The sequence below is a fragment of the Hippocampus comes genome, unplaced genomic scaffold, assembly GCF_001891065.2.
Source record: "Hippocampus comes isolate QL1 unplaced genomic scaffold, H_comes_QL1_v1.1 scaffold528, whole genome shotgun sequence".
In the NCBI taxonomy this organism is placed as follows: domain Eukaryota; kingdom Metazoa; phylum Chordata; class Actinopteri; order Syngnathiformes; family Syngnathidae; genus Hippocampus; species Hippocampus comes.
This window is the reverse complement of record NW_017804900.1, coordinates 117,371-133,638: the sequence shown is the minus strand read 5'-3', so window position 1 is coordinate 133,638 and position 16,268 is coordinate 117,371. Positions and strand designations below refer to the sequence as shown.

The window sequence follows — 16,268 nt, the reverse complement described above, 5'->3', positions numbered from 1 at the left end:
CCAGAGGTGCGTGTCCCCCCCCCCCCCCCTCCTCTGTGGCTCGGTTAACAACAAATAGGATCTAAAAGTCATCATGTTATGGGACAATTTCCTTTTCAAGCAGATGTGAAACGTTGTATTGATTAATAAATAACGACCTTGGGCGGAAGGGTGCGTCCCAGAGATCGGCCGTAGGGAGTGACGATCTGCTGGCTCCTCTTCGGAGTTCCGTTGTCGCTCAGATGGACCGAGTTTTCCTTGCCGCTTCTTCTCCTTTCCTTCACCGAGTGGGGTCCAAAAGATCAGCCCATTCCAAAAACTTTTTTTTTTTTTTTTTGTAAGATGGTTAATATGTTGTTGAGGTGACACACTGCCACGCGTATCCAGGCGACGAGTGCAAACATGCGTTTGGGGAAAAGTCGTGGCCTGAGGTTATTAGCGTGAGCTGCGCTTGATCGGTGTCTCCTCTCCAATGTTGCGCTCTCGAAGGCCTAATGAAAAACATAAACTACAACCGGGAGAGGATGGTTTTCACATTTAATGAGCCCGTTTTCTTTTTTTTCTTCCGTTTTTTGGAAAGGTCACGTCGGCCAGACAAGAGCTCACATTGGCAGATTTGTTTGTTTACATCCCACACCACAAAAAGATCTGGCCAAACGATCCCATTTTTAGCTCCACGCCGACTAAAATTAAAAGAGCTCGGCCATCACAATGGTGTGACCACGAGACAAAAATGACGCAGAAGAAGGGCTGAATTAATACCAGCTTGCATGGGGAAGTTGTATTTCCGCATGAAAACAAATTCTAAAGGAATATCGGCACTCTGCCTTCCTCTTTGGCAATGACAGCCAAGAAGTGAGCTCATTCTTTTATAGGCCTTCTGGTGAATATCTATTCATAGCCTTCAGCGTTTATGGCCCTCATTCGTTATCTGGAGGAACAATTACCGTTCATTAACTCAGGCAATGAAAAAGCTTTTTCTGACATGGCCAGAAAATAACAATAATGCTTGCTTGCTACTTCAACTCACAAATTTGATATCTGAACAAAAACCTCATTTCACATTTTTTAAAATGGCTACAATCAACACACTTTTGAAGAATATGATGATAATAATAATAATAGGAAGAAGAAGAACAAAATAAAGAATAAATGGACATACCTGAGCTTTCAGTTGGGGACGGGGGGTGCAGGCAGGAAGCTGATTGGGGCGGGGCTTACCTGCACCAGGTGAATCTAATGACAAAAACAGACGTGACAAAAACGTAAACATTGTACATCAACAAATGGTTAAAACCACTTTGTTACCCTTTTGACATCGCAGATTTGTACACAGGCGGTGGTAACGTGCTGGTGTGCTGTCAAAGGTAAAAAAAAAATAAATAAAAATACTGCAAGGCGATGAGCTCAGCACACACTTGCGCGCCTGCAGGCGAAGTGAGGTATTACAGGAAAAGCTCACACGTACACACGTACACGCGTACACGCACATTTTGAGTGCGTGTACTTGTGCGCGTGTGTCTGTGTGTGTGCGTGCCTCCTACACACTGATATCAACAGGAAAGAGGCAGCCAATGAAACTAATTGCAGTGTACTCGAATGTGTGTGCGTGTGTTTTATGAAAAGAACAGCCTGTACCTTCTCGAACTCCCGCCCCCGGTTCCTGATTGGCTGCCACTTAAGTGGTCTGCTTTTCTGCTCTGCGTTCGTATTGGCTGCTCGGCACGCCACTTCTCTTTCCCTCCTCTTGCAGCTCACATGCCTTCACTGCAGCTTTTCTGCCCCACTTGAGAACTGTGCAGGGGTTTTTTTTTCTTCCGAGGGCCATTTGAGCTCACTTACTATCTATCGTGCAGTTGTTGCCAAGTGCATGTGAGGTTACACTTTTATGCAAATAAAGCACCCGGTGCATATCAGTAAGCTTTGATTAGTGGTTAGACTGCTCATAGTTAGTTGCCTGTGAAAGAACCTGGCATCCTAAGTTGACTTTAGAGGGAAAAATAATACATTTAAAACGTTCTCGGCACAGGTTTGCAACGGTTTATTCGTCTTTTACAAACAATGATTAAAACATATTTACAAAAACGTTGCTTTGGAAAAGCCATACAAACACCCCACCACGCGCACATATACACACACAAACATAAATAAGTTAGTATAATTTTTCAGTGTTTTTCCAAACAAAAAGGCACACAGGTACACTTCAGAGGTTACACTTTTGCCGAGGCAGTGCAACTTTTGTTTTTCTGCCTACCACACAAAAAAATTGAATTAACAATAGTGCAATTACATGTTCCACATGAATTTCACATATTTGCATAAGTAGCCCAGTGATTTTTTTTTTCCCCAAACACATTTTTTTTATCTGGACACCACAGTTTAGCAAAACCGCTGCAGTATAAGCCGGTCAAATTGTTGTTTGAATTCTTAGGATTAGCGGCAAATACTGTGAAATTTGGTCAAATATTGCTCAGCCCAAAAAAGGCACACACTTTGGCAAACCCCATTTTTTTTTTTTAATCGTTAAATAAAAGCGGGCACATCAGGAGACCATGTAAACGTTATTTTTTGTGGCTATTCCCAGTAACGATGGAACCATGCCGGCCTACCAAGCTAAAACACTGGGACACATAAAGCCATAATAAAAAAAAAACAGAAGACATAAGTTTCCATCCAACCCTGATTCATTGAAATCTGCAGTTACCCCTCCCCCCCAAAAAAGTGGAATACCTGAATAAGAACGACATATTAATGACCACTTGAACGAAAAACATCTTTGCAGGGTGGAAATTGCACTGCAACTCCGCCCGTGTCAAAATTCACGCATATTTGAAAACACAGGCATGAAAAGCAGAATGCTTTTTATGTGCTACATACATAAAATTTAAAAAAAAAACAAACATAGGTAGTAAGAAAACAAAATGGAGGGAGGGTCAGGAGGGATAATCAATTTGCACACTTCTTGCTACATTGTCTGCTGCTTCTGAGGCGATTTAACAATACAAAATAATATTAATAAGAGTGCCAAAACTTGATAGTGTACATATTTCAGTGCTTGTGCAGCCTCTATTGCCTTCCTATGGGGTCTGCTGAGGGTTCTTCTTGATGATGCTGTCTGCAAAAAAACAAAAACAAACCAAAACACCCACATGAAAAAGGTTTTCTACTCTGTTAAATCGATGCGATATCCACTTAGATAACAACAGTAATAGTCATCGTAATAACGGTAGTGGTCATAAATAAATGAGGATGAAGGGCTTGTGGTGGGCTCTGACCTGGTGCCAGCGTCTCTCACTGGACCTCCGCCGCCGGACCTCCAGCGTCCGGGGGCGGCTCGTCGTCGTCGTCCCCCCTGGAATGCGACCGCTTCGTCGGGCACTCGCTAGACAGACCTGGCGGTAGAGAAGGAGTCGTCAGGAGGAGGAAGGGGGAGAAAGAAGGACTTGGGAGGGGGGGTGGGGATATGCGCCAAGCTGCACGTCCTCACGAAAAAAAAATAAAAGCAGGAATTGCGAAGTCCGCAAAGATGCTTCGAGAGGGCGTGTGCTTGTTGTTGTCACCTGCAGCATCCGACGGTCTTTTCATCGAAGAGTCTCTGTTTTGGCTCCGAGGCGACTCCCCGGAATCTTCCATCGGCGGCCGCCGCCTCCTGTGCGGCGGCCTGGAGTAGAACTCCGGCGCCTCCCGCGCCTCCGTCCATTCTACGTCCCCGCGCGGGAGCGGTCTATCTTGGACCGGGTCGAAGTTGTAGCGGTCCACGAACGAGCGCACGTCATCCTTCAGTGTGGCCGCCAAACGGGCCCGGATCTCGTCCGGGTCAGGTGTGCCGAAGAGGTTCCTGCACACCGGGGGTCGGACGCGGTCCTGCTGCCGCGCGTCGACCCTCTCCAGCGGCGGACTGGCGTTGGAAAGGCGCACGTCTGACATTTTGTTGCACATATGACGACAACGACAACAACAACGTCAAATCCCTTGGCTTGTAATATTCCTTGCGAAGTCAGAGCGAGAATGCAAAGCGCGTACTCCAGTGCGCCACGCAAAAAAAAAAAAAAAAAAAAAATTAAAAGAGGGGGGGGGAGAAAACAATCCACAAAAACGACACGGCAGGGGTTTTAAAAAGCACGACTGTCACGTTCTGCAAACGCACGCACACAAACACACGCGCGCACACACGCACACAAACATCCGCAGAAGTCAGGTCGTCGGAGCCAACATGGCGTTAGCGAGAGCAGAGAGTGAAGAAGGCAAGTTGACATGAAGGACTATTTAAACAGAGCGGAGCTTTCATTGGTCTGCGCGCTCGCTTCGGGCCGCCCACTGAGTGAGAAACTCTTAAAGCAGCACGCAGTGAAAACCGGATTGAAGTCAACACACCGAAAACAGCCTCAAGACTTCCATTCCTGCTTTGCGGCTTGAAATCCTCAAACCCCCGACGGTCCACTTCGTTGACAAACTGCCCCCTCCCCCCAGAAAAAAAGTCACAACATGGCCACCGAGCTTCAAGGCCACTGGCGTTGGTGGCTTTGTTGTGCTCCTCTATAATCATACGAATGCAAAATCTATCAAAGCTTCCCTCTCCACCTTTGCCGTTTACAGCCACCAGGGGGCAGAGGAGAGCAGATGTTCTGTGATTTGGAGCCAAATAAGATTAAAAATGACCTTTGACACCCAGCCAACTCTCCCTATATCTCTCTCTCTCTCTCTCTCTCTCTCTCTCTCTCTATATATACACACACATATACATACATACATACATACAGCTGGTTAATAATTCATTCAAACAGCAACCGCCTAATTCTCTGCAAAGACTTTAAAGGCCACTTGTTTACAGTTAACATAAAAATAAAGCATCGAGATGGCTGCGGGGCCCCGCATAGTACTATCGTGAGCATCAGCTGATTGGAGCCATGCAGACAAGACAGCACTGCCTGATCCAATTGCGCAGCCCATAAACAACTTGATTGAATCGCAGTAAATCCATTCAGCGTCGTTTAGAGGCATCACCCCCCCCCCACCACCACCACCAATGTGTCAATAGAATCGCCACGGGGCTTTGTGCTGTGTCCAGACTTCAACTGTTCCTTTGTAGATTTGAAGGTAAAACATCTTAAAGAGCTACAATGTAAGATAAAATGCCCCCCCCCCTATCTTTCAAACAAATGAGGACAAAGTAACAATTTTTGGGACTCCGTAGGAGTCAGCAATGAGCAACAGTTGTATTACAAACAGTCCTAATTCAGTAAGTGATCCAATGAAGGAAATATTTAGTGATGAATGACAAAATATTAGAAATCACTCTCAAGCGTATGAATAAAAACACACCATCGTCATTCTATTGCGGAGGTGCGTAAGTGTCCCATGCTGTTTAATTAAAAAAAAAAAAAGGACTGTAAACCTATCGCGGCTGCTTCTTGGTCAACTCGGTCCGGATCTGGTGGGGAAATTGCTGCAGGTTTTCGTTGACGCAGCGCAGGCAGAACCTCTTGGTGTAGAACAGGCTGCAGTCCTGCCAGATGAGAAATCAGTGGTTGAGTGCGTTGTTTACACGACATGTGGCAGGTCACATCCAATGGGTGGGGAAGGGCAGAGGAGGCATTTCGCGGAGCAAAAGTAGATTTAATTGATTTCACAAACGCTCACTCAGCACATAGTGTGCATTGTACCACATGACTACCAAGTCATAAGAGAGCAACTGGTAAAAACGCACACACAGAGGGAAGTTGGGAGTGCGTTTCTAGGTCAGAAAGGCTTGGCACCCATGCGCAATTGAATTGACCGACACAGCAGTCGGTATGCACTTCAAATCCTTAATGGAGCATTTCAATGTAACTTAACCGAATTCTTACCGAACCAACACAAATGATAGCGCCACAAAGGCTGCACTTGGAACCCAAAACGAGGAACTTCTCTTTCTCTGGACTGAAGGGGTCTTTCGTCACATAGCACTCCTCCAGCAACCTGGACAACAACACGTGAATGGATTTACATCACCAGGCTGGAAAAGTGGAATGTTCCGCACGTCGTGGCTAATCGCATTAGCATAGCTAGCCCCGCACTGAACGCCGTTAGCTCATCGTTATGTTTCATTTTTCCACTTACACAATGGCTCTGGTGTTTGGTGGTTTCTGTCCGTAGGAAGTGTAAGGACAGCTTAGACCACACGACTGGCACGTAAATATCTTTTGACGGTGCTCGCGAAGAGTCTCTTCCATTGTTTTTGCCCAGACAGGACGTTAATTCATTTGCTGCTACGGCTGCAGTCATGTGTTTGGATGAATCTTTAGCGCCTCCTAGAGCACCGGAGAGAAATGGCAAGCATTACATTTTGCAGAAGAAAAGTTTTATGGCACGTTGTGAGAAAAATCACAATACATTCCTAGTTTCACCAGCCTATTGGTTATTTAAACGGAACAGGGAATCAAAATGAGAGCTCACATTATTAGTCGCCCCCTTGTGCTTTGCCTGTATTGTAATTAATCACAAAACACTCAAAGCATGCTAAATAAGGGCAGTGCGTATCAATAACCATTCCCCCCAATGCTACAACTCATTTTAATGCGTTAAAGATCAACCACCTTTTGTTCTATTGCACACATGGACTATAATTAAAGTACATTTTGCATACATTTCACAAAATACGACAACCGATTGTGTTTTGTCAAAACAAATTTCATATTGTACAGTATTTAATATTCGTGAACAAATTTAGAACTTTGCAATCGTTTAAAATTATTTTCGACCAGAATCAGTTCATTTCCATGTATACTGAATGTGCGAACCAAACCTTTAATCTGATATCAAATTCAAAGGAACGGCACCACAAAATGTTGATTCAGGGGTTTCATCAGAGTTCACGGCGGTCACTTTTGTGCGTAAGGCACAACACACTTAAACAAATAAAATTGACAGTGTTTTAAAATAATATTGTTTTATACAGTTTTAAACAGTTCGACAATATTTGCACAAAATCTTACAATTGTTGTCTCTCTTGTTGAAACAAGTTATTTCACTTTGCATTTGTGAAAGCTGCGGGGCAGTGACATTGTGCAAGGGCTGAGAAGCGCAACTGAACAAGAGCTTTAAATAATTGCTTAGGGTGGAACTCAGGGGTTAATTCAACCTTGAGTGTGGTTCAAAAATCAACAAAACTACAACTACTGACGCTGAGGTTTCATAGCTTATTTCACAGTGGTCACTTTTGCTTGGAAGGCACAATCACACATTAAAAGGAATAACATTTTTGTAAAGAATAAGTTTTAAACATGAGTTTGAGACCTTGGCCGCCACAATATTTTGTCACTGTTTTACACTCATTTAGTTTTTTTTTTTTTTGGTTATCTCTGGCCCATATCTTGACTGCTTCCCTTCTCCCGAAAAATAATAATCTACAGTATACTGATCAGGGAGACAGCAGGCAAATGAGCCATCTCTTAGTACATGTCCCTGTAGATCTCCTGGAGGAGGGGGTGAAGTGACGTGTCCTCCGTGGTCTCAATTTCCTGCACCAGCTGAGCGTGTTCTGTGACCAGTTCCCGGAGGTCGGCCAATTTCTGCAACAATCTTGGGAAGAGGAAGGCATCGTCTGGGTGGTTGGCCTGCAGGTGGAGCCGTAGCGCCTGCACAATGCCTTCTTGGAGCCGCTCCACCAGAGTCGCATCCACAAGACCTGGACGGTCTTCAAAGACCAGAGGGAATTTAAAAAAAAAAGTGAGCACCGAGACGATCGTCTCCAGGGAACATTAACTCACCTCCGCAGCAGATGATGGCGGCCACGAAGAGAGCCAGGTCGCTGTCATCCAGCTCCAGGGAGTTGAAGCGCGTGGCGAACTGGAACTTGGGCTCCATCATGTCGCTGAAGGGCCGCTGCAGGCTCTTGAGGAACTCACGGGTGATGAAGCCGCCGCCGCGCGCCACCAGGAGGCCGTCTTTGTTCATGCACGAGGCCAGGAGCGTGAAGAGAGCTTCGTAAACACCGTACTTGAGGAGAGTCACCTAAAAATAAATCTGCAATAACTATTGGGCAGACTCACTGCTTTGAAGCAATTCCATTTGCACACCTAGACAGTCTCGCAGCCGGGCAACAACTGTAAACCATAATGCATCACTTGAGGACCTGAAAGTGAGTGAAACCACTGCAACGTCTCAAACCTGCTGGTAAAAACTTAATTCAAAGCAACTGAATTTGAAAAACCAAAGTCAAAATGAATCCAAAGGTAACGAGAATGAAAACGCCCAAGCTACCTGATCATTCAGATCGAGGTCCTGGAAGCTGGGAATGGCTTTGGCAAACTCGGTGAGCTCAGTGACCGTCTCCACGGAGGTGCTCTGGCAACAGTGGAAGAGACGCGCTTCGGCCTTCCTCTGCTGGAGCCCGCCGCATCCCACGGCGGCAACCAGAACCCCAGCCGGGAGGCCGCTCTCGGGCTCCGCGTCATCCCCCTTGGACGCCGCGCGTGTGGCCAGGGTCCTCTCGGCGAGCTGGAATGTCTCCATGTCGTGGATAATAAAAGGCTGAAGAAGAAGTAAAGAGGTCAGGCGAGCTGAAGATGGACAGAGTCAAACCGTGTCGCTCGCTTTACCGGCTCGCTGGTCTTCCCGGTGAGTATGAGCCGCGCTTTTGCTTTGTTCATGTTGAAGTTCTTCATGTAGGCTTCGTGGATGCGCCCGATCAGAACCTTGTGGTCGGCCAGCGTGGGTCTGGCCTCCTTCTTCTTCTCCGCCATCTTGGTCTCCGCCTTCAGCTTCATCTTCTCCGCCTGGGGCATGCGGCCGAAGCGGATGGCTGTCGAGCCGAGACATTCCTTCAGCCTCCCTCTACATAAATTAGCCTGCACTTGATACGGCCGCGCTCTTTTGTGTCTCGGGTTTCTGATAGCGCGGTGCCCTGCGGCGCGAGGCGGTCAGGACGAACCCGATGACCTCGGCTGTTGAGGACCGGCCAGATGTGCACCGGCTACGTGGGGGCTCTGTGTTTTGTCAGTGGAAAGTTCCAGTGGGACGCTGCGCTATTTAAAAAATAAAAATAAAAAAAAACGCAGGCAATGTAAAGCCTCTTGCCCCGGGTCACCTCCTGCTGTGTTTTTGCATGGAGCTACATTCGCTCTACTTTAATGGTGGGGGAGTAACCCAATACAAAAAAACTATGTTACTCAAGTAGATTTACTTGAGTAAAATAGATACTGTTTACTCAATACGATATTTATGTTTTTTTTACTGTCGACTGAGATCCTGGGGACTGGAAAAATGTGACCGCACATACCGGATTGAATCAAAAGTCCTTAGAAAAGAGTCCAACCTAAAAGCTCAATTTCTGGCCTTACCGTTGTGGGACATGCCCACCGAAAGGCACTTGTGGAAGCGGCAGTACTGGCACTTGTTTCGGTTCTTCTTCTGGATTTTGCAGTGCCGTTCGCACTTGTCATACTCCAACTTGAGCCGGATTGTTCTCCTGAAGAAACCCTGGCGGAGGAATAAAATACACACTCAGAAAGTTGTTTTCTTTCAAGGCCCCCCCGCGCACTGTCTGCGTTTCACATCATCCGACACCATCGGTGCTTTCAGGTACTGGTGTCGGCGTTACCTCACCGCCCTACGGAAGCAAAAAGGGGCCAGTGGAATCGTACCACATGTATTCTTAAAGAGCCCCAGAGTCGAACGACAACATTTGAAATCCCTCAACGTAAACGGGAGCAGATGTCACACAACATGTACCCAATAATATGCGCATTCCATATTCCTTTCTGACAAGATGGTCACAGATTCTGGGCTATTAAATCACACGCTAGCGTGAGCAGAACACTTGAGGGGAGATGAATGAAGTCATTCCGTGGGTTTGACTGAATAAACAGCGTTGCCTTGAATTGAGCCTCCCAACAGGGGGGAAAACAAATTCCAGCAAGCTTGTCTTTGCATGTGCGCCACAAACGTTACCAGAGGCGATGTGATTTACGACGTGAGGAGATAAACACACGAATAAATCACATTGCTCAACATCTCTGAATGACTCGATCCCACTTTGCTTTATTTACTATACATTACAAATGTGAGGTTCCCCAAACTGGTGAAGTTCGTGAACATGAACGACTGTCACTCGGCTTGCTCGTTTTCTCTGAAAATCAGTAGAATGGAGCAACTTTAGTTTTGTTCGAGTCGGCTTGTGGATCAGAATGTGAAGGGATTAAGACCTGAGTCTTGGAGCACATCTAATTTCGGCCCTAGTGATTTTCTGCCGGAAATGGCCGCAATGGGGGCATCATTTTGAAGGAAACAAAACAAACAAACAAAAAAAAAAACAGGAAAGCATACTGGTAGAAAGTTAATGGAGCCAAGTTGCCTTGTCCAGTGACATTGGCGTACATCTGCATTTCGTAAATGCCGGAGTGACGGTCATTAGGCTCGCCCAGATTACTGTGCAATCAGTCGAAAAGAAGCTGTTTTACTTTGTTGCAGATGGCTTGTGCATTCAAGGCATTTAGCTCTGAGCCTCAGGCCAACTGATCCGGCCACATGTCATTTGAGCCTAACTGGCTTGCTGCCTAAAGGGGCCGCGTAAAAAGAGAAGTTTGATGTGGGACCATTTTGGGGTAAAAATCCTGGCGGACAGCGAATGGAGCGGCGTTCCCCAGACCGGTGAAGTTGACGTATATGAGTGACTGTCACTCGGCACATTTTCTGTTTGATTGTTTCACCAATCAATTCATCAGTTGGGGCCTAACGACTACCACTTGGAATGAATAGTGAGGTGTATTTTTTAAAAATCTGTCATTTTTAGCCATTTCAAAACAACATAAAACACCTCTACATAATACGCCGCCCCCCCCAAAAAAAGCCAGGCGTATTTCTGACTGCCACACACACACGGCGGAGTTTTCCATGATGGGGCAATGAACAGGGCAGCAGTCAAATATCGACGTAACTTGGACGCTGAACAATCAAAAGGTTGTAAGTGCCCTTTGATTTAAAAAAAAAAAAAAACAGCGAGTACTGCGGCTCAAGTGTCAAGTGGGGTCGCGTGCGTTGATGACTCACACCTCTTGTATACATCTCACTTTTTGTGACCGCCGCAGCGACAAAAGCCAACAATATCAGGCGCCCCGTTTGGTCCCGATGACATCCGGCCACTTCCCCATGAGTGGTCGCACAAATCCACGCGTGCGCAAACGTCACTGATGCTGGCTGGAAGCCAAGCAGGGGAGAGGTGACGAGTCAACCAAGGCCGTCGCGTCCTCGACCTCACAAGCGCACTTGTCATACTCCAACTTGAGCCGGATTGTTCTCCTGAAGAAACCCTGGCGGAGGAATAAAATACACACTCAGAAAGTTGTTTTCTTTCAAGGCCCCCCCGCGCACTGTCTGCGTTTCACATCATCCGACACCATCGGTGCTTTCAGGTACTGGTGTCGGCGTTACCTCACCGCCCTACGGAAGCAAAAAGGGGCCAGTGGAATCGTACCACATGTATTCTTAAAGAGCCCCAGAGTCGAACGACAACATTTGAAATCCCTCAACGTAAACGGGAGCAGATGTCACACAACATGTACCCAATAATATGCGCATTCCATATTCCTTTCTGACAAGATGGTCACAGATTCTGGGCTATTAAATCACACGCTAGCGTGAGCAGAACACTTGAGGGGAGATGAATGAAGTCATTCCGTGGGTTTGACTGAATAAACAGCGTTGCCTTGAATTGAGCCTCCCAACAGGGGGGAAAACAAATTCCAGCAAGCTTGTCTTTGCATGTGCGCCACAAACGTTACCAGAGGCGATGTGATTTACGACGTGAGGAGATAAACACACGAATAAATCACATTGCTCAACATCTCTGAATGACTCGATCCCACTTTGCTTTATTTACTATACATTACAAATGTGAGGTTCCCCAAACTGGTGAAGTTCGTGAACATGAACGACTGTCACTCGGCTTGCTCGTTTTCTCTGAAAATCAGTAGAATGGAGCAACTTTAGTTTTGTTCGAGTCGGCTTGTGGATCAGAATGTGAAGGGATTAAGACCTGAGTCTTGGAGCACATCTAATTTCGGCCCTAGTGATTTTCTGCCGGAAATGGCCGCAATGGGGGCATCATTTTGAAGGAAACAAAACAAACAAACAAAAAAAAAAACAGGAAAGCATACTGGTAGAAAGTTAATGGAGCCAAGTTGCCTTGTCCAGTGACATTGGCGTACATCTGCATTTCGTAAATGCCGGAGTGACGGTCATTAGGCTCGCCCAGATTACTGTGCAATCAGTCGAAAAGAAGCTGTTTTACTTTGTTGCAGATGGCTTGTGCATTCAAGGCATTTAGCTCTGAGCCTCAGGCCAACTGATCCGGCCACATGTCATTTGAGCCTAACTGGCTTGCTGCCTAAAGGGGCCGCGTAAAAAGAGAAGTTTGATGTGGGACCATTTTGGGGTAAAAATCCTGGCGGACAGCGAATGGAGCGGCGTTCCCCAGACCGGTGAAGTTGACGTATATGAGTGACTGTCACTCGGCACATTTTCTGTTTGATTGTTTCACCAATCAATTCATCAGTTGGGGCCTAACGACTACCACTTGGAATGAATAGTGAGGTGTATTTTTTAAAAATCTGTCATTTTTAGCCATTTCAAAACAACATAAAACACCTCTACATAATACGCCGCCCCCCCCAAAAAAAGCCAGGCGTATTTCTGACTGCCACACACACACGGCGGAGTTTTCCATGATGGGGCAATGAACAGGGCAGCAGTCAAATATCGACGTAACTTGGACGCTGAACAATCAAAAGGTTGTAAGTGCCCTTTGATTTAAAAAAAAAAAAAAACAGCGAGTACTGCGGCTCAAGTGTCAAGTGGGGTCGCGTGCGTTGATGACTCACACCTCTTGTATACATCTCACTTTTTGTGACCGCCGCAGCGACAAAAGCCAACAATATCAGGCGCCCCGTTTGGTCCCGATGACATCCGGCCACTTCCCCATGAGTGGTCGCACAAATCCACGCGTGCGCAAACGTCACTGATGCTGGCTGGAAGCCAAGCAGGGGAGAGGTGACGAGTCAACCAAGGCCGTCGCGTCCTCGACCTCACAAGCTGGCTTTGCTGTCTATGAAACTTTCCACTGGCCTCGAGGTCAAGCGCCTCTGCATAGCCAGCACTAAATATGTTGGCGTATGGGGGCAGGTGAGCACCAAATGCTGTACCAAATTCTTTGAAGCTTCACCTTGCAGCCCTCGCAGGCGTGCACGCCGTAGTGGAACCCCGACGCTTTGTCCGAACACACCCGGCACTCCAAGGTGAGGGGGCCCAAGACCTCGTCGGGATGCGGCGCCTCACCGATGCCACCCGGCGACGGACTGGAAGCCGGGGTTAACGTGTCTGACCGGACAACACAGGACGAAACATTTGAGTGTGCATTTGGGAGGATTTCGACACTATTTAGCACTTTAACATAAAACTGACACAGTCTCTAATTCAAGTTTATACAAAAAACGAGGATAATAATCATAATAAAGAAAATATGCTCAGAAGATGACCTGCCTTCACCTGCCAACTCACCCAGTGCGATGGAGCTCTCTGACGCCGAACCGGGACGCTGGTACTCTGGGAAATCAAAGCCCAGAGTCTCATCCCCGATGGACTGGGAGATGTCGTGAAGATCCTCCATGAGGTCAGCGCACAGCGGGCTGTCCAAGAGGGAGTCCCCCAGTGGGGATGGGGGGCAGTAGAGATCCCCTGCCATGGCCGGCTGACGACCTCACTCACCAGACTACGGAGAGAAGACAGCAGTGAAACCTGATGAGTTTTGTGTCCAACAAGACGGCCGTTAAAGTGCCATCAAAAAGCAACATCGACGTAGTTTAGCGAGCGTGCCGGGACATCTGTTTGAGCCATTCCACAAACTCCCCCCCTCTGACTTCCAGTAATTGACTGCGGCAGATGTTCTGACGTTAATGTAGTGCAGAGCAAAGCCCAGATTCAAGATTACAACAATAGGGATAGGAATTGCAAGTCGGTTTCACGTTAACATGATTGGAACTTGTGGTTGCAACACATAATACAACCAATTAGCAGAATCGAACGTGATTGATTCTTGTTAGAGGAAAAATCAACCAGAACATTATTCTGCTCATGTCAGACAACACTACATGTGCTTTTCTGATTCCGTTCCTCTTTTTTCCGAGACTCTCTCATCTAATGTGTGACATTCTGACTTGACAGGATTATCTGGGTCAAGTTACAGCAGTTTCTGTTGTCACGCTGATGCCAAATTTGAAAGGAAATTTAAAATGGCGGAGTTCCTGTTAGGTTTGGCAGATGGCTCCAGGAGACTTTTTGTGTCGTTCTTGGGCTACTACATATACTAAAAAAAGTTTGTCAGGGGTGCTACCGAGTTCATTTTTAAATCTCACAATAAACTAATAAAATACTGATGATTTTGCATGTGCAAAGTTTTGAGTTTTCGTACATGTTTGTACCCTTAAAGTCAGCGTTGTTTTTCTTGGTGAACTGCATGTTCAGTTTCGCCAAAACTCATCAAACGTCATGTTCTAACATTTACGGTACCTGCATCAACCATTACAAAACAATCCACAAATATGGAACTCTCACTCGTTCTTGTTCAGGAGGAGTGAGTGTGTTCCAGCATGTTTGCAGGACATGTCCTGACAGTGAGCCGTGTAACTAGCAGAATGCTGTGAAAACTCCACACACGCACAAACAAACAAAGCCAGGTGAGTGCAAGTCAGTGACATTTAAGTGGGATCACATCTGGAGGTTTCGCAATCACGAGTGGTCTGCAGCATGATGAACACCCTAAAATAAATTGGTATCAACATCTATGTGTCATTAAGTGTTCAAATGCAACCAAAATAGTAATAAAAATGCACCAGCACTTTTGACATACAGAATCTTAATGTCACTTAATGAGGAAAGTTTCCATAACATTTTAAATATTGGGATTGTTTTTGACGAAGGCAGAGCTCCTCTCTTTGGACAAAATCTGAAGCGGGCACAAGTACAGATGGTCCACATTTATTCTGGTGATGATCAAAATACCCCGTGCTGCCACAAAACTAAGTTAGCCAACTGAAAAACTCAAAACAAGTAAGTTCTCAACTTTTTTGAAATGTTTTTCTCATTAGGTGCACCTAATGTGGCTTTTTAAGTGTCACCTGATCAGGCACTCATTGTTTTGACTTCCCAGGCGGAGAGGGTTTCTCTATTTAGGTCACAGGAGGAGAGAACAAAAAAGAGCTTTGGTGAATCCATGTCAACAAAGAATCGCATGAATCCAAATCAAGTGTGAAGGAACAAAAATCGAAACACCATATGTGGTCCAGACGCAGCTGCCCTTATTTTTTGTAGCTTTTTTAATTTGCACTTGCAACAACAGTGAACAAGTCTTTGGATTCCCTGCTAAAAGGGCATCCGTTTAGTGTCAAAATCCCAAAATACGTTCAAAGACTAAACTTGCCTGGATATCACCCTCGTGTCTTGACAAGGTCATCGGACCGCTCGACCTGTTTTTGAGTGCTCCAAAACTTTCAGCAGATAGGGCGGAAATCCTCTTAGCGGCTCGCAGGCACACTTGCATAACACGAGTAAACGAATGGTTTGCATTACCGCCGAGAGTTCGCTCCCGAGCATTTCCAGATGACGAATCCCGGGGGCGCTCGTTTGACTTGCGGTGCGGGTGAAGTCGGTAGACGGTGCGATGAGCGAAGCCGCTGCCCGAGCGTCCGGACCGCGGCCCTGGTTCTGTCAACACGCCCTTCGCCCCCTCGGAGGAAATGACGTCGGCAGAGAGCGAACGACCGAGCACACCTCCTGACACACCTATACTTTGGACCAATCGCAGCGAAGGGTTGGCGAACACTTCCGGGTTGTAAAAAAAAAAAAATTACTGTAGTCATTTTACACAGCACACCGTCAGTACGCGCGTTTTAAATACAGACAAGATAAAAAAAGCGAATATTTAAATCTTAATTCATTGACGGTGGGAATGTTCTTTCTGTTCGGGTGAATCATGAGAAACACGGCTCTTGAAAAGGAACTGAATGCATATTTTGTCTGTTGCGCCCTCTGCTGTATGTGGGTGCGGGTCAAGCTGGTGATCAGAGAAGAGAGTGGAGAAAGGGTTGTTATTGTGGATTCGTTTCAAGCGCGCTCGTCAGGAGGCATTTGTTAGTGAGATAATTTTAACTATCCATCCAGCTTCGAAAGCACTCGAGCTGGCGCCTCTCACCAACTGACAATTTGGGGTAGCGGCGGGGTACCCTCTGGACTTCCCAATTTCTTTGTTAGTCTTGAGA

The 16,268-nt window shown here is 46.4% G+C and overlaps 3 protein-coding genes across 4 annotated transcripts; all 3 read right to left on the bottom strand.

The window, feature by feature from the left end:
* Positions 1–2,003: 2,003 nt before the first annotated feature.
* On the bottom strand, positions 2,004–4,676 carry cdkn1ba (cyclin dependent kinase inhibitor 1Ba). The gene is made up of 3 exons (XM_019883126.1): positions 3,540–4,676; positions 3,255–3,371; positions 2,004–3,094 (listed from the first exon to the last, which is right to left on the bottom strand). The coding sequence occupies exons 1-2, from the start codon at positions 3,916–3,918 to the stop codon at positions 3,271–3,273; spliced, it is 480 nt and encodes a 159-aa protein (XP_019738685.1). The 5' UTR covers positions 3,919–4,676; the 3' UTR covers positions 2,004–3,094; positions 3,255–3,270.
* cdpf1 (cysteine rich DPF motif domain containing 1) lies at positions 3,793–7,294 on the bottom strand. Of its 2 annotated transcripts, XM_019883145.1 has the most exons (4): positions 6,079–7,294; positions 5,826–5,937; positions 5,375–5,485; positions 3,793–3,899 (listed from the first exon to the last, which is right to left on the bottom strand). In XM_019883145.1, exons 1-3 carry the CDS (start codon positions 6,189–6,191, stop codon positions 5,375–5,377), a joined length of 336 nt encoding a protein of 111 aa, XP_019738704.1. In that variant the 5' UTR covers positions 6,192–7,294; the 3' UTR covers positions 3,793–3,899. The 2 variants fall into 2 exon arrangements, with proteins under 2 accessions (XP_019738704.1, XP_019738694.1); XM_019883135.1 differs by lacking the exon at positions 3,793–3,899 and having other exon boundaries at positions 5,319–5,485.
* A 3-nt stretch (positions 7,295–7,297) lies between these two features.
* Positions 7,298–15,828, bottom strand: LOC109523728 (peroxisome proliferator-activated receptor alpha-like). The gene is made up of 8 exons (XM_019883094.1): positions 15,580–15,828; positions 13,513–13,723; positions 13,178–13,332; positions 9,300–9,438; positions 8,559–8,761; positions 8,221–8,490; positions 7,728–7,971; positions 7,298–7,654 (listed from the first exon to the last, which is right to left on the bottom strand). The coding sequence occupies exons 2-8, from the start codon at positions 13,694–13,696 to the stop codon at positions 7,410–7,412; spliced, it is 1,440 nt and encodes a 479-aa protein (XP_019738653.1). The 5' UTR covers positions 13,697–13,723; positions 15,580–15,828; the 3' UTR covers positions 7,298–7,409.
* Between the last annotated feature and the right edge of the window lie 440 nt (positions 15,829–16,268).